A 15624-nucleotide genomic window follows, 5' to 3' on the forward strand; every position below is an offset into this window, starting at 1 on the left:
GCTGAGCCGACCTCCCAGCCCGGCAAGCTGCATTGTCTCCTATAGCAGCCTCAGACAGGGTGTTCGTCGGGGTACCACAGTACCACAGAGCCATCGGGACCTGTCTGTGTCCATCAGCCTTGGTAAATAATCCATATGGGCACCCTTACTGTGAGTTCCAGGCCCTGCATATCACACCTGCATTATGGAAGCGCATGGGTAGCTCTGGTATCCAGCACCATCTCTGCTAAGACTCTGAACCACCTACTTCTCTGTCCAAGAAGGTCTTTTGCTCTGTTTCACTACAAACTCAGACTAACTATTCTCATTTTTTCCTTACTGGTCAGCATCTCTGATAAGGAGAAGCAATACTCAGCAGTTACTGACTATTACCCTTAAGCCTTGAAGAAACTTCCCTTTGACAGCACAATTTGATTTAGATATTCAGTGACTTGAAGTTTTCTCCCATCATCACAGTTTTTAACAGAATGTGAGCTGTGCATCAGAGGTGTAACCAGGCTTGGTGTTTGCTGGAGCAAGTAGGTGGGGGAGAAGGGGGGAGAACGGGGTTGGAGAGCATCTCTTGATTCGCTTTTTGATTATTCTGATGGCAGCCTCCCCAGGCACGACCTTGGTGTCTGCACTGGCAGGGTACAAGGAGCTGGAGTGAACACTGGATGGCCACGCAGCCACAGGGAACTGGGGAACAAGGGGCAATGGGCACAAACTGAAGCACAGGAAGTTCTATCTGAACATGAGGAAGAACTTCTTCCCTCTGAGGGTGACGGAGCCCTGGAACAGGCTGCCCAGGGAGGTTGTGGAGTCTCCTTCTCTGGAGATATTCAAAATGTGCCTGGATGACGTCCTGTGCAGCCTGCTCTGGGTGACCCTGCTTTGGCAGGGGGCTTGGACTAGATGACCCACAGAGGTCCCTTCCAACCCCTACCATGCTGTGATTCTGTGAACAATCCTGATCCCCAGCCTCTCATAACTGGCCTGAGCTACATGAGTGTTGGGCTGTAAAAAATTTTAACAGTCTTTGAAGTGTGGGACAAGCACAGCTGTTTGTGGCCTTGCACCTCTTCCCTTCTCTTCGTTCATGCAGCAAACTGCCAGGCTTCGTATCTGCCTGGCCGGTCCCACAACACACCTGAGCTGGGGACCCGTTTGGGTCAGCCGGGGCTGTGATGCCCTTCGGGGACGCTGCGGCACGCTGCCGCCATGCAGCAGCACGCTGATCCGGCACCATCGCCGATGTGCGTGGTGTGCCAGGCCCTGGGACGCCTGGCCAGGCCGCAAGTGGCGGCAGAGGCACCGACCGCTCAATGGCTGCAGTGTCTGATGTTCCATCTGCTGCTTGGTGGGCAGCCAGCAATGGGCTGGCACCGACCTGGCAGAGAGAGTCAGCAGCAAGCTCCTGAGATCTTCCAAAAGCCTTTCAAAGCCTCCTCCTTGGGGCTGGCAGCGGTTAGGTTTTTGAAGCCAGGTGGAGAGTAGAAACTGTCTAGCCCAGGCAGCGAAGTGGAGCTGCTGGAAGTCTCGATGGTTTGCATCAGAGGGCTGCGAGACCCACAGTGCTCTGCACAGGCTCAGGACATTGCCTGTGGAGAACACAGGATGCCACAGAGTACAGGAGGTCAGAGCTGACAGATCATCTCTAAAAACCTCAGCCTGTACATCTCCTGTGAGGGGGGATCTGAGGGGAGCCGTAAATCCCGGCAGGACAGCTCCTCCCTCTGCTGTCCTCTGTCGGGTGGAGAAGGTGTGTCTGTGCATCTCCGCAGGTCCTGGGGAGCTCTTGCAAACATCAGGGCTGCAGTGACCAGCACTGCTCCTCAGAGAGCCACTGCTTGGTGGCAGGGGAGAAGGACAGACATTCCGTATGCTCAGTGAGGATCTCTGTGGATACTTCATCTGGGCACACGCTCCTGGGACAGAGACAGCTTTGTGTTGATTTACCCAGATTTCATGGTTGCTCTGTCTCTTCCTTGGGTTTTGTTTCCTGCAGGAGAGTGTTAAGATCTTTTTTCTGAGAGCATCTCACACCATTGCTGATAATCAGGTGTGCTTTTTTAGTCCTTCCATGAAAGGAGATTTTTGCACCGCTGCTCATAAATTGATGTGTGCTGCAACCCAAGTGCAGCTGATGGCTTATTCTTGCTGATTAGCTAATTGCTTCCAATTGCCAACAACATCACACTCATTTTCTGTATCACTCTGGGAAGGGTGCAGGTGTGGGAGGGAAAGCCGTGTTTGCCAGACTGAAAAGGACAAATGCTTTTGCAACCAAATATTCAAACTGTTGCGCAGTTCACTCTGCTGTTTATATTGAAACAAGAGCAACAACCAGGGGAGGAAGGGAACAGAATTTCCCTCTGACTAATGCTGCTGGATCGTGCAGGGCTGCGGGGGAACTGCCAGCCAGAGAAACCATCAGGAGGAAAAAGGAAATGGAAAGGGAATCTAATTATCCATCTGCAAAGACAGACACTCATCCCAACGCAGGGCCCGGCCCCGGGCAGGCTGATGTGGGAAGCGAGGCTTGCGCAGACTGGTCGTATGGCAGGGCTGGGAAACGGGCTCCCAGGGGTCCCCTCTGGGATGGCAGATGGTCGAGCGCATGTCAAGGGAGCTGCGTGAGACTGGAAGCTGTGTAGCTGCGTTCACCAGGGACGCTGCCTTGTGCTAGGCTCCAAGGGGCAGCACTTTGCAGCCAGGTAGGGCTGTGTCGCATCTCGGTGGAGGTGGAGCGTGGGTGGAGCTGTGCAGGTGCCAAGGGAGGACGGTAAATGCCTGGCACCCTCTCAGCAGGCTCCTCTCACTCAGGTGGGCTCCTGATGTGGAGGTCCCCTTGTGCCTCTGCCATCTCAATGCACAGGCACAAGGACTGTGCTTCGTGTGACTGCGTGGGGGCAGCTGACAGCGGGGAGGAGGGCGAGAGGCTGGAGCCTGGGGGTCTGAGCGCTGAATGGAGACCTGCGGGAGGCCCCCGGGGAAGGAGGAGATGCCTCTCCCTCCTTGCCGAGGACAGCAGCAGTCTGTCTGGCCTTGGAGGGTGCAGACTGCAGAGCTTTTTGGGGTTGCTCCTCACACAGGCTGGGGCTGGCTTTCCTCTCCGTGGGTGCCTCCCAGGACTGAAGGCTGCTTTAGAGAGCTGCCTTTTTTCCCCTTAACTAATGGAATTAAAAATGATCTGGTGAGCTAAGAGTGGGCTCATTCTCCCCTCCTGTGGGCATCAGCTACTCCTAAAGTTATGTTAATTGTAGCTGGGAGACCCAGACAGAGGTTGGGAGCTGTCCCAAGATGGTTGGCTTGTGTTCTCCCAAGATTGTTTTCAGGAGACTGCTGGAAGGACAGCCGGGTTAAGAACAACCCCCTTGCACAGCTGCGAGTATCCACAAGAGGGATGTACTGGGGATGAACCAGGAGCATCCATGCTTGGCTGGAGTATCCCTTTTCCAGCCTTATTTGTCTACTGCCTTGCTCTCCATGGTCCGTGCTCGGTGTGCCGTTTGCAGGTGTGGTGCCCCAGCCTGGACTGTCTTCCCGGCAATGCCCTCGGACGAGCCCCCGCTGGACCAGGCATGGGTGTCTTGGCATGCTCAGAGGCCATGATGTCCTCTCCGGTTCAGGATTCAGCCTCTTTGGTAGACAGGCCTGATCCTGCATCCCTTACTCATGTGAGCAGTCGTTTCTATTTCAATGGGACTACTCGGTGAGTAAGGATCGCAGGATTGGGACCACTACCTATAACTTAAAAATGGACCTTCTGTAGGATCTTGTCCCCAGCCTTTTTCTGTTCATGTATGTTAATGTCAATCAAGAGCTTCCAAAACTGCTGATGCTCTTGTCATTTGGATGGAGAACCTGAGAGCTGGAGAAGCAATGCCCTTCCATTTCTGAGGATGAATCACCATCATTTTCTACTCTTTCCCACCAAACAGCTCCGAGCCCAGCCAGCTTCTGTGCCATGGAGCAGTGTGTACCTATTTGTCTCCCAAGCGTTCCTGTTCCTGGCTTCCCAGGGCTGGCAGGGCTCTGCTCTGCTCTGCCCCTCTCTGGTTTTCCCAGCTGTGGCTTTGAGATGAGAGGCAGGGAATCTATTTAAGCCTGTTTTGTGCTGCAGAGCTGGAGGATGAAGCAGAGGGAGGGATGAGCAGCAGTAGTGCTGAGAGACTGCCGCAGACCTTCCTGCGCCGCCTGGTTTCTCCTCCTGTCTGAACAGGCTAAATTTGGAAACCTCTGTCCTTTGCTGAGGTTTTGAACGCGTTCGCCATTGGAGATGCCAGCGCCTGCGACACTGCGTGAGGCGGACGCAGCGAGGATGGCGGATTTCATCTGCAGCTTGGTTTCTGCCTGGCCCAGTCCAGGCACCGAGCCCCGTCCGCCGCGGGACCCGCTCGTCTGCAGGCCGGCTTCTCCCTCGCGTGGAACACATCGGTACCACACCAGGCGAGGTCTGCCTGGAAGGGGCTGCTCCTGTGCTGCGTTCTGCAGAGAGGAGAGCAACCCAGCGCTTCATGGAGGAGTTCCAGCCAGCCCCACCTCTGCCCACTTCGTTACATTTTGTAAACTGTCCTAAATGATGAGCAGAGGAGCTGGGGGTGACAAGCGCTGTGAACTTGCTCCAGAGGGAGTCACGAGTTTAAAGAAGCGGGAGGGCATTTATGGTTGTTGGTGCTTTCTCAGAGCTGGAAGTGGAGGCATGGTGTGAGTCACACAGGGCCTCTTGGGAAGCGTGAGGTACTGCAAGTGGAAGCAGGGAGCACAAATACCGTTAAAATGGAATTTGATAGCTTTCTGGAGGGATTATGTGACAAAGCAGCAGTGATCCTAGAGCGGAAATTAAGCTTGACCTGTGGGGTAGGTAAAGAAAAGAGGGGAGATCTGTTTGCTGTGATGATTGTGCTCATGGCACTGTACGTACAGCAGATTAATCCTGTGCTTTGGGATTTCGGCAGTGCTGGTCTGGTTTCTTGCTTCTCCCTGAGCATCAAAGGATGAAGCCTGGCGAAAGTGTCAGGGCTCTGATGCTCCCAGTAACCACTTACCTGAAGCCTTGCTTGCAAGTTCAAGGTGAAATTAATCATCAGAGTTCAGATCAGCAAGGCATTTTCCCTTGGGTCAGGTCAGCAGGAACATCAGGGTGAGTGCAGCTCTGCTGGTGACAGAGCAGCAGAGTCCAAACCTTGTGACACCCGTGAGATTCACAAGTCTGGAGTTAGCACCGACCTTCCACACAGTGGGAGAGGAGGCAGCAGGAGGAGAAGCTGGGAACCGAGCCGTGGAGGTTCCCAGATGCGCACCCCAAGGAAGGTGTCTGCAGCATCTCAGCCCTCCATTGTGCTGGTCCAGGCTGGGAATGGGTTTACGGCCTGCTGCTGCGCCCATTCGGCTTGAACAAACAGCTCCTCTGGAAGTGCCCTTCCTGTCCTGGTACCAAATTTCCCTTCTGTGGGGAGTTCTGAAAATAGCTTTGTCTATTTCGGAGGAAAAAAACATAAAAGCTGTTATGACGTGACTGCGCTGAGCTTGCCGAGGCATGGATATGCAGAGCTTCAGCGGTGCTCTGCGCACGCCAGGCCAGTCGGGTGCGTCCCTGACGGGAGCCTATTGCCTGGCTCTGTGCTGCTCAGGAGTGTCCGCCTGGACCAGGCTGAAGATTTTCCGTCCAGGACATGCTGCTGGTTGTTCACCAAGGGTGGAGCCTGAGCACTGCAGTCCTTAGGCCATAGCATCTCTGCCAGAAAACAGCTCCCCAGTGGTGTGGGACCTCTTCTCTGAGCTGGCTAGGGGCCTGTGTCCCTGCATCGTGCTGCTTCCCCTCGCTCCCCTTCCCGTGGGTGCTCTGCTTGATGTGGGGCGAGAGTTCTTCACACCCAAACCTCTGGATCTAGCTCGCATGTGTATTATCTTTGGTGCTCAGAGCTGGGCCTCTTGGCTAAGCCCGTGCAAAAGGCCGAGTGTGGAGGCTGCCGAGGAGAAAGCTGCACTTTGATGGGAGCTGGGGGTGCTGGGAGGAAGGTGTGCGGGGCTCTGGTGGTTGTAACTGGAGCCTGGCCAGCATGGTGTAAATTTAGCCATGGACAGAATTTCCTCTCCCTGCGCCCATCCCCATCTCTGATCTGTGCTGGTCTCTCCTCGCTCATCCTCCCATGGTTTCTGCTCCTTGCCTGTTGCATCCGCAGCCGCCTCTACCCACCGCACTGAGCTCTGTGTGGCTGCGCTCTGCCTGTCCCCGCTGCCAGGTCCTGAGCGCTGGGTGTCTTTCTTAAATGGGTGTATTGCTTCCAGCTCTGATGGCTGTGCGACGGCACAGCACCATGTCTGCCTTCGGTTAGGGCAGCTGATGAAGCGTGGCTGCTTGTTCCCTGGGCTGGTGGTGTGGAGTGAGCCTGGCGGTTCGCCCTGCCTGCCCTCGCAAGGCTGATGGGCTGCTCTCGGGGAGCGTTTCTACGCTCCAGCCAGCTGCCCAGTGGTGAATTTCATCTTCTATGAGTTTACATCTAAATACATGAAATAATGTATTTTCTTTCCTCTTCTCAGAGCCTGTCTTCAGCACTGCAGGCTAGAAATCCCCTCTAACAAGGGGAAAAGTAGGACATTGCTCTGTCCCTGCTTGTGCGCAGCCACAGCTCTCGCCACACGTGCTGCGGCCCCAGCCCAGAGCAGCCCTCGAGGCTGCGCTCACCCTGAGCCAACTTTTACAAGCCAAGAGGGACACTGCAGACGGGTGGGCAAAGAGGGGCTGATCCGCGAGGTGGGGTCTGCTTGGTGCTCCCCAAGCCTGCCTTTCCCTTGCTGAGGGCTGTGCGGGTTGGGGCTGGGCAGAGCTCTGTCAGAGACCTGGATTCTGCTGCCAGCTTCACCCCTGAGCTGCTGCTGCTGCTACTGCCTGCCTGGAGAGGAGGTTAGAGGTGCCCGTGGCCCACAAGCCAGTGGAAGAAAACACTTTGGTTTTGCTCTAGATCTTGAAAGGGCTAAGATGTGCATTTTCCTGCTGAGCTCTGCTGCACACCACGTGTGAGATGTCCTGTGTGCTGTTTTTCCTCTTTTAAGAGTGTTGTACATCAGAGTTCTTGTTGGAGGAGCTGGCCAGGGTTTATGCTGGGCATTTCCAGGGCTGCGTGGAAAGGGATGGGGGCAATCAAGAAGGGCAGGGGCAAAATAAGGTGTGGCTTGACTGTCTTTGGGAAGCTTTCACACAGACCAACCTGAGCCAACAGGTCTGAGTTTGTCACACCTGAGGGACACAAACATGTCCTCTCTGCTCCGTGGCCCATCATTTCTAGTTTGGTGACTCTGGGTAGGAGAGAAGCCAAGATGTGCATCTGCAGGAGAGGCAGAGGAGGCTGAGTATGGGACCAGTTGACCCTCCTTCAGCATTTTGAAAGCCATAGCATTGGCCACGCAGTCCGAAGATGCTCTCCGTAGCCAGGACCTACCCTTCTGGATTTCTTCTCCTGATCTGCGTTCCCAGGCATGGCCTCCTGGCTGGAGTTCCTCCCCGGCTGCCAGTCCTGAGCACAAGTGTGATGTTTGAGAGCTCAAGGAGTGCAAGAGACAGTAGCTTCTTGTTCCTCTCTGCACTGTCAGCACAGCTCCTGGAGCCATGAACAACATTGTGGTTTTGTCGCAGTTGAATCGTTGTTGACTTCATCTGTGATCCCAGCTCAGAAGAATGCTCTGATTTGGTGCAATGGGCTCACAGGGACACAGCATGTCTCCATTGCCCACGGAAGATGCTTGTGGTTGGTGGCCATGTGGCCTGTGGTCCTTAGACGAGGGTTTACCAAGCCATGAGAATTCATGGGGGTTGAAGAGGGTTTTCTTGCAGCTATTGTGGTTTATGGTGTGGAAGGACTGGTGAAACCTCTGTGTTATCTCAAATAGGTTTGGAAGCATCTTTGGTTTACCCAGTGCAGACAGTATGGTACCTTCGTTGCTCCTCAGTCATGCAGAAGCTGCAGACCCTGGTGGTGGAGTCCTCCAGTCAGAAAAGTAGGGATTAGGTATTGTGAATCTCAGAGAGAAAAAAAAAACAGTGTCGTGAGTGTGGCCTGATCTAGCACTGGGCTGGGAGGACTTTGTAGGGTTATCAGCTCCCTGAGGAATGGAGCAACACTTCAAAGCAGGGGCAGAGACCCTCAGTGGGGAAATGTTCTGAGAGGTGGCGATTTCTGCTGCACCTGGACCTCAGTCCAGGCCTTCCACTTGACTCTCACACTCAGAAATGACTGGGAACAAAACCCCATGGGTGTAATTTAAAGGTGCAGCTGGCTGGGCAGAATGGTTTGGAAAAGGGCTTCCTGCATGCAGGATGATAGCTGCTGTATGACGGGAGTTTTCCTGCTCTGGGAAGGTTTCCCAGTTGTCCTTTCTTTATTTTTCTCAGCCTTTAGGACCTTGTGCCTTCAACTTCTGAGGTCACTTTCCCTCAGCCTGGGGGTTGGTGGCATAGGTAAAACACTGTTCTTCTTTTTCCTGCTTCTTTCCTTTTTTCTGGCATGTGGTATGTGTAAAAGCCAGGTTTCTAAGACCTTTCTGCTCTCACAGCTGCCCTCAGACATCAGGCCCCTGGAGACCTTGCAATGCTTGGTACCTCGTAGCAGCACTGGGAGTGGGGTGTGCGGTGGAGGCCCCGCGTTGTGCCTCGGCAGCCAGCGCAGCCCCTGCTGACGAGGTGCTGGCTGGAGCCGCTGCCAGAGGCCTGCGGTTCCCGGGGGAGCAGCAGCAGCTCGGGCGGGGAGCGCGGCAGCAGCGGGGCAGCAGCCTGCCACCTTCCCTGTTCGCGAGCAGGAAGCTGCTCCGGAACCTGTGTGGCAAGTGGCAGGTTCCTCCAGCACCACCAGTGTGCCCATCTTTTATGACTTTATTATGCGTGCTGTGATATTAACCCCCCAGTTTCTGGAATCATGTGATTATATGAGATTATGAGCTTTTGTCTGTTTCAAATAAATTCTTGTCCGGTTTCTATGGCAGCACAGAAAGCTGGGAAGCAGGTCTCGTGCATAGGTTCAGAACCCAAACTGCAGGTCTGAATGATTTTTCTGTGTGTGCTAGGCGGTTGCTGGGCTGGGTACTTGTGCTTAACAAATATACAGATATTTCTGTATCTTGAAATGTCTTCAAAGCTTAAATGGTTGCTGTGAGGTCCTGAACACATCAGCTGCTATTCTGAGTGGATTCACAGATGAGGCTGCGATGCAGGCTGGGCTAGACAACAGATGGACCTGCACACATGGAGGCAGATCCACATCGACCAGGGCTAGGATCTGCGGGTTAAGTTTGGACTCAGCTTTTTGGGAGCTTTCCAGACCGTTTAGACCTTTGCACACGCAACCAGAAGCAGCACGTTTTTGCCAAGAGCAGGTTTTGTTGCAGCCAACCTTTATCTTGGCTGCCTCAGTCAGGATATCTAAGAAGTGCCCAGGCTGAATAAGCCCGTCTGACAGAAGGAGTCAGACTCATGGCTGGGACGGCAGCCGGTACGTGCGCGACCTCTCCATGGGATGCTGGCGGAGCGAGAGACGTGGCCTCTGGGCTCGCCCGCGGTGGCTTTTGTCCTGTCCTTGCTGGCAGGCTCCTCCCGCAGCCGGGCGGAGGCGGGAAACCCCGGGCAGCTGCCGTGGGAGCCCACTTGCCTCTCCTCTCTTCCCCTCGCTTCTCGCCCCGCTGGGCCGCGGCGCCGAGGCGAGCTGAGCCAGCGCTGCGTGTGTGTGCATGCGTGGGCGGGGGGCTGCCGCATGGATTTAGCGAAGGCTGGGAGGGAACACATGGGTTGGGTTGTTTTTTTCTTGGCCCGCGGTGGCTGTCCGTCCTGCCGGCCGCGGTTATGGATTCGATCATTATTCAGGAGCGGTTAGTGGAGCGGCTGCTTTCTCCGCGGACGCAGGCACAGCGAAGCCACCCGGCCAAGCTGAAGGTACGGGGATGTATTTATAGCACTCTGCGAGCCGGGGAGCAGCAGGGGCAGGAGGGGGGAGGATGGTGCCCGAGCAGACGTACGCCGCACAAGATGAGCCCTCTGAGGAGCAGAGGAGTGGAAAGGCGCTGGTAAGGGCGAGATGGCGGGGACAGAAGGGAGGGGAGCAGCCGCCGGGAGCAGGGCGGAGGGGCACGATGGACAGCTGGGAGATGCACGGCATATTTTTCTGCGGTTATTTGATGCAGTGATTCCCTCTCTGAATGGCGTGTGTGTGCTTGGGGGGGCTCACGGCAGGAGTCAGCGCTGCGTGTGTGCCCGGACGCAGTCTGGTTTGTGTTACCATGTTAACGCTGTGCTTTGCTAGCCAGTTTTCTTTCTGCTGCAGCAAATGCTGGTGGGCGAGTGGTTTTGCCGAATGCTCCCCTGCTCAGCACCAGGCCCGAGGAAACGGATGTGCAGGGGAGATGACCTGGGGGCTGTTTGCATTATGAATTTATGGAGCTTTCTGGCAATGAAAGGGAGCAAAGGGTCGTCTTCTCCTCTGGGGCTGGGCTGTGCTGGTTTGTGCAGACACAGATGTGGCGGCCGTGCTGGCCGGAGGGGAATGGCTGGAGGCAGGGCTGCCGGGGAGGGAGCTGGACAGCTTGCGCTGGAGGCTGTAACACCGAGAGGGACCCCCCACCATGAAGAACTGGAGGCAGGGGCACCAGGGTCCCAGCACAAGCTCCATCATTTCTGGGGTTTGCTCCAGACCCAGGGTAGGGGCTATTCTTTCCATTTTCTGTGGTCCCATGGTGTTTAATTTTAGCCCTTGTGAATATACCCAGCAAGGCCTCATTTACCCCCAGGCTGAATGGTGAAGTCACACGGCATCTGGGTTGGTTTAAACAGCACATCCACCAGAGAGGTGAGGAGGGACCTGGGAAGGACAGGAGCGATGGAGGCCGTGCTGTGTACCCTGCCTTGGAGGTAGAGACAGCCCTGCGGACACATCGGTGCTGGGGATGGCTTCTCCTCTGTGCAACAGATCCCAAATGTCTCTGCCCCCAACAGACACAGGACTTGGACCCACCAGTGCTCTGTTCCTTGGCTTGAACTCTCAGGGAGAGCACTGCCTGCCAGGGAGCCTTGGCCACTGCAGTGGAGGATGTGAGGTCACGGCGTGTTCCTATGATGTCCGGTGAACCAGCAAGCGTGTGCCAAAGGAGAGTACAGACATGTTTTGCTTGGCTTGGGGTGCTTTGGTTTGTAACAGGGCCCCAAAGGTCGGTCACGTCTCTCGGTGGCCTGCGCTGTGGTGCGTGGGGCACATTCCCAGGCGTTTGGGAGTGGCACAGCAGTGTGAACAAAGGCAGCGGAGGAGGTGGTGGGGAGAGGGGCTTCTTGTGCCAGCGTGCCGCTGGCTCAGCGGGCTGGGGCCCTTTCCTGGCAGCTGGGGCTGGCAAAGGAAGGCAGTGCAGCGACCGGCTGTCCTGGCTTGTGTCAGCTTGATGGAAGCTGGCTCACGAGGGTCAGGAGCATGTGGATGGGGCTGTGATGCCTCCAGGAACTCCCTCAGTCCAAGCATCTTGTCTAATTAAAGGATTTTAGCTTCTCACAACCCAGAAATCCACTAGCCTCCTTCAGTAGCCCTCCCAGCCCTCTATACCCTCTTCAGCGCCCTCCAATCCTGTGCATGTTTGCTCTGCAGTGTAGAGTCCTAATGAAGATGGTGAGTGGTGTAGAACTTTGAGCAAGGCAAACACCAGGCTCAGGAGGCTGCTCAGGCTCCTTAAGTGTGATGTTGATGTTGGTACACCAGCAGAGATGGTGGCACATGCCTGTTGCAGGGCCCGAACATGGCTGGGATGGGAGCACACATTGGTTGTCTCAGAGCCAAGATGAGGAGCCGTGGGTCTAGGCTGGATGTGGTGCAGGGATGGTGCTGTTCCTGAGAGAAGGCTGTTAGAAGAAGGGGATCCCTCCCCACAAACTCCCCTGCATCTCTTGCCTTCAGCCTTGGCAGACACACTGGCCACCGACTCCCAGCAGGGCCCAGCGGTGCATCCATGGCTGGTTGGAGAGGCACGGCTGGGGACAGAGCTTTCACCTTGCGACTCTGGCTGCCTCCCACTGTGACAGAAGCTCCTCTCTTGGTATTGCACTCGGCACTGACCTTCCTTACTGCGAGGGAAATGACCGCATCAGTCACGGGTAAAGGGCAGTGTCCTGCGCCAGCTGCGAGTTGCTCATTTCAAATGTCATGATTCCACCGAGCTGCGGGAAGGTAACCAGAGGTACAGCAAATCCACGCTTTCTTGGTTGGGCTGAACAGAAATGAGAGATCAGGTTCAGCCAGTTACACTTGGCTGAAGTAAGCGGAGTTTCACCAGTGCTCAGCTCCCCAGTGTCTCCATTGTCAGCCCTTAGTCATGCAGGTTGAAAAACAAAGAAAATAACAGAAACACACCCTGAGCCTCAGCTATGGTTTTATTAGTGCATTATTAGTACTATTTCATGTGTTAAGTCACTGGAGAGAGCAGGTGATCGTTGTCTTTCCAAAGTCTGGTAAAGATCAGGGCAGGTCTTTTCCTGCTCCAACGCAAAGCGTAGCTATGTGAGAAGCACAAGGGGAAGGATGTTGTGTGTTTGTGCCACGCACTGAGCGACACTGGTCCTTGCGCTGCAAGGAGGAGGCTGTTTCATGCACACGTTGGATGTGTTCATGGATGTGTTTCTCAGGGAAGCAAAGCAGCCAAGAGGCAGCCCTGGCACCGAGGGACACAGGCTGGAAGCAGTCTTTTTACTCTTGTTTTCTTGATCTTACCATTGTCACATTTCTCACCCTGCTTTGCACACTTCGTGTTTACCCTTTACGAAGCATTTTGGATGGAAGTCCACAGTGTCCCCCAGGCAGGCGTTGCTTTGCCACATGCACCTCATCAGAGCTGCCGTCACTTTTCACCCCAGGGTCTCACTGCTGCTCGCTGCACCACTGCTTTGGGATGCCAGTACCTCTTAGCTCGGCCATTAGAGCTGCCAGGGGAGCGCTTTGGGCACTGTCTAATTTAATTTGCTCTGTCCTTTCCTGCCTTTTTGGGCTATGGGGTGGTGAAACAGAGTTGCTTGAGCCACGTTAGCAAGGAGGTGAGGTGAAGCAATCCAGAGCTCACAGTCACTCTGTCTGTCAGGGCTAAAGTGACCAGGTCTGAGATCCAGACCAAACCTAAATTTCCAGAAGGCAAGTGGCCGTGCTAAATAACAGAGTCCTTGGGCCACAATGGCTGTAAGCCATGTCTGTCCCGTTGGAGTGCGCAGCTCCAGAGCAGCCATAAATTGGGAGGAGGAGACTCTGTACCGTCCCTGCTGTCAGTCCCCTGCAGTCTGCCTGGCTGAGGATGCCCGAGGATGCTCACACATGTGGACAGAATTACAGAATCACAGAATGGTAGGGGCTGGAAGGGACCTCTGTGGATCACCTAGTCCAACCCTCCTGCAGAAGCAGGGTATCCTACAGTAGGCCGTAGAGGACCTTGTCCAGGCGGGTCTTGAATATCTCCAGAGAAGGAGATTCCACCACCTCCCTGGGCAGCCTGTTCCAGTGCTCCGTCACCCTCAGAGTGAAGAAGTTCTTCCTCATGTTCAGACGGAACTTCCTGTGCTTCAGTTTGTGCCCATTGCCTCTTGTCCTGTCGCTGGGCACTACTGAAAAGAGCTTGGCCCCCTTGGACGTGCAGCCAGAGGCTGTGGAGGGCTGCTCAGGAGCTGCATTGGCCACTTGCAGTATGGAAATAGGTGTAAGTCAGCATTGCCCTGAGCTCGACACACCAGATCATAGCTTGTGTTTCTTTGAGTGCGTGTCCCAGAATTAGAGGTAGTTAAACTTAAGAACAGGGGTCTTTCCTGCTGTGCCTGGAGATCCAGTGCCAGAGAGCTGCAGGGTGAGGACAGCTGTATGCTGGAAGGTATCCATGGCCGGGTGGGAGCTGGGGATGGTTTTGAGGAACTCCTGGCTCTGTGGGTTTGCCTGTGGTGTGAATCCCAGGGTTATGTTTATTTTAAGTGATGCTGAAAAGCGGAGTCGGTGATGTCTCTAGCTCAGGCATTTGTGAATGGCTGCTTCCCCTTGGGTCTAGCTTGGAAAGTATGTGAGAAGCGAGGTGTTTGTCAAGGTCCGTGCCCACCCTCCCTCTGCGATGGGGCCTGGGGAGGGGAATGCACTGGTGTGAAGGTTCAGGCTGTGAAGGCCCAGGGGTGCTCAGGTAGAAGCTGGATGGATGGAGCGTCCGGGCAGTGTGGCCCACAGCTACCTGCAGCCACCCGAGCTGTCAGCACCAGACTGTGTGCTGAGCCCAGCCTGGGGGCAGTAGCTGGAGCAGGTCTGTGAATGCCGTAGACAAGCCGTGTTCACCTTTCGGGACGTACCCTGCCCGAGCAGGGTGTGTGCCCCTGGGATGCAGCGCAGGCTGTGTGTTTGCCTCTGGCTGCGGGGTGCATGCTGTGCGCTTGTGAAACACGCCGTTGGACTTGTCGCTCCTTGCGTGCACTTAGTGCGCTTGTACAGAGTGTGTGCCACGCTTGTTGTGGCTTTGGCATGGCAAGAGTGCTCAGTGACGGAGGGCTGCGTCTGGGAGGTGGTTAGGCAGTACGTAACGCTCCAGTAACACCATATGTAATACCCTCACCAAAAGCATCTCACCTGTGTTATCAGTACTTTTGCACCTTCCCACTTTCTGTGCTCCTTGAGCTTCTGTCTCTTCAGAAATAACATTAGGGATTATTGAGGATTTTCTCTTACTCAGGCAGGAGTGGCTGTGACACAGCAAGAAATAATCCTCTCTCAGGTCAGGCAGAAGCCAAGCCACTGCGCCTTCCTCTAGACACAGCTCAGGACACCACAAGCCCTTGGGTGCTAATTGCAGAGACCTCTCCATCACGTACTGCATGTGCCTCTGGAGGGAGAGATGCAGAAATGGCTCTGAAAGACCTGGGGAGAGGTGACATTTGGTGATCCTGCTGCGAAGGGAGCCTGTGACTGCAGGATTAGCAAAGAGTTAGGAAAGTTGTGTGTCAGTAGCAGCCCCAGATGTGCTCTCTGGTGGGAACGGCAGGATGTGACTTTTGTCTTGTGTTCTCCATGCTGGGATGCTGCTGCAAACTGCCGTGTTGGCTGGAGAGAGCAGCCAAGCAGGGCTGCAGCTGAGGGGAGGTGGCCCTCCATGCCCACCTGTGGGAAAGGCAGGAGTCCCTGAGCCTAGAGGAGGTGCGTACCCTGCCCCGCACTGCTGCCAGGGCAGGGACCAACCTCTCCTCCACCCCTCACCTCCGGGACTGTTGAGTCCAGCTCCCTGTCACTGTATGAGGCTTGAGCGGGAGGGGTGGCACGCCCTGACCTGCTCTCTCTGCCTCTGCCCCGCAGGACCATGAGAAGCAGTACGTGGGCTTTGCCACTCTGCCGAACCAGGTCCACCGGAAATCCGTGAAGAAGGGTTTTGACTTCACCCTGATGGTCGCAGGTGAGACGGCTCATGGATGGAGGTGGCTGGGCCACACGGTGGGTGCATGGAGGGGACCAGCTGTCCTCACTTCCCTTAGGTGCTGCCTTAGTGTCTGGATCCTCCCCTCACTCTGTTCTGGTCCTTGTCTCAGACCTTGCTTTGCTCCCCAGCCTGTGTTGCACTCGGACAGTTCCCCCAGGAGGAATGGGTGTCTTCTGACTGCTCATAAGCCGCTCAAGC

General features: G+C 55.3%; 1 protein-coding gene across 3 annotated transcripts in view; it reads left to right on the forward strand.

Moving 5' to 3' along the window:
- The window catches only part of SEPTIN5 (septin 5), a 43872-nt gene that overhangs the window by 20558 nt on the left and 7690 nt on the right, over positions 1 to 15624 (forward strand). Inside the window, exons 1-2 of one of the 3 annotated variants that reach the window (XM_075434389.1) lie at positions 9625 to 9904; positions 15306 to 15402. In XM_075434389.1, coding sequence (XP_075290504.1) covers positions 9815 to 9904; positions 15306 to 15402 — 187 coding nt within the window. In that variant the 5' untranslated portion in view covers positions 9625 to 9814. Of the gene's footprint in view, positions 1 to 9624; positions 9905 to 9951; positions 10036 to 15305; positions 15403 to 15624 lie in introns of those variants that run through there. The other 2 variants (XM_075434390.1, XM_075434391.1) reach the window with 2 other exon arrangements.

This window comes from Opisthocomus hoazin, chromosome 13 (genome assembly GCF_030867145.1).
Source record: "Opisthocomus hoazin isolate bOpiHoa1 chromosome 13, bOpiHoa1.hap1, whole genome shotgun sequence".
In the NCBI taxonomy this organism is placed as follows: Eukaryota; Metazoa; Chordata; class Aves; order Opisthocomiformes; family Opisthocomidae; genus Opisthocomus; species Opisthocomus hoazin.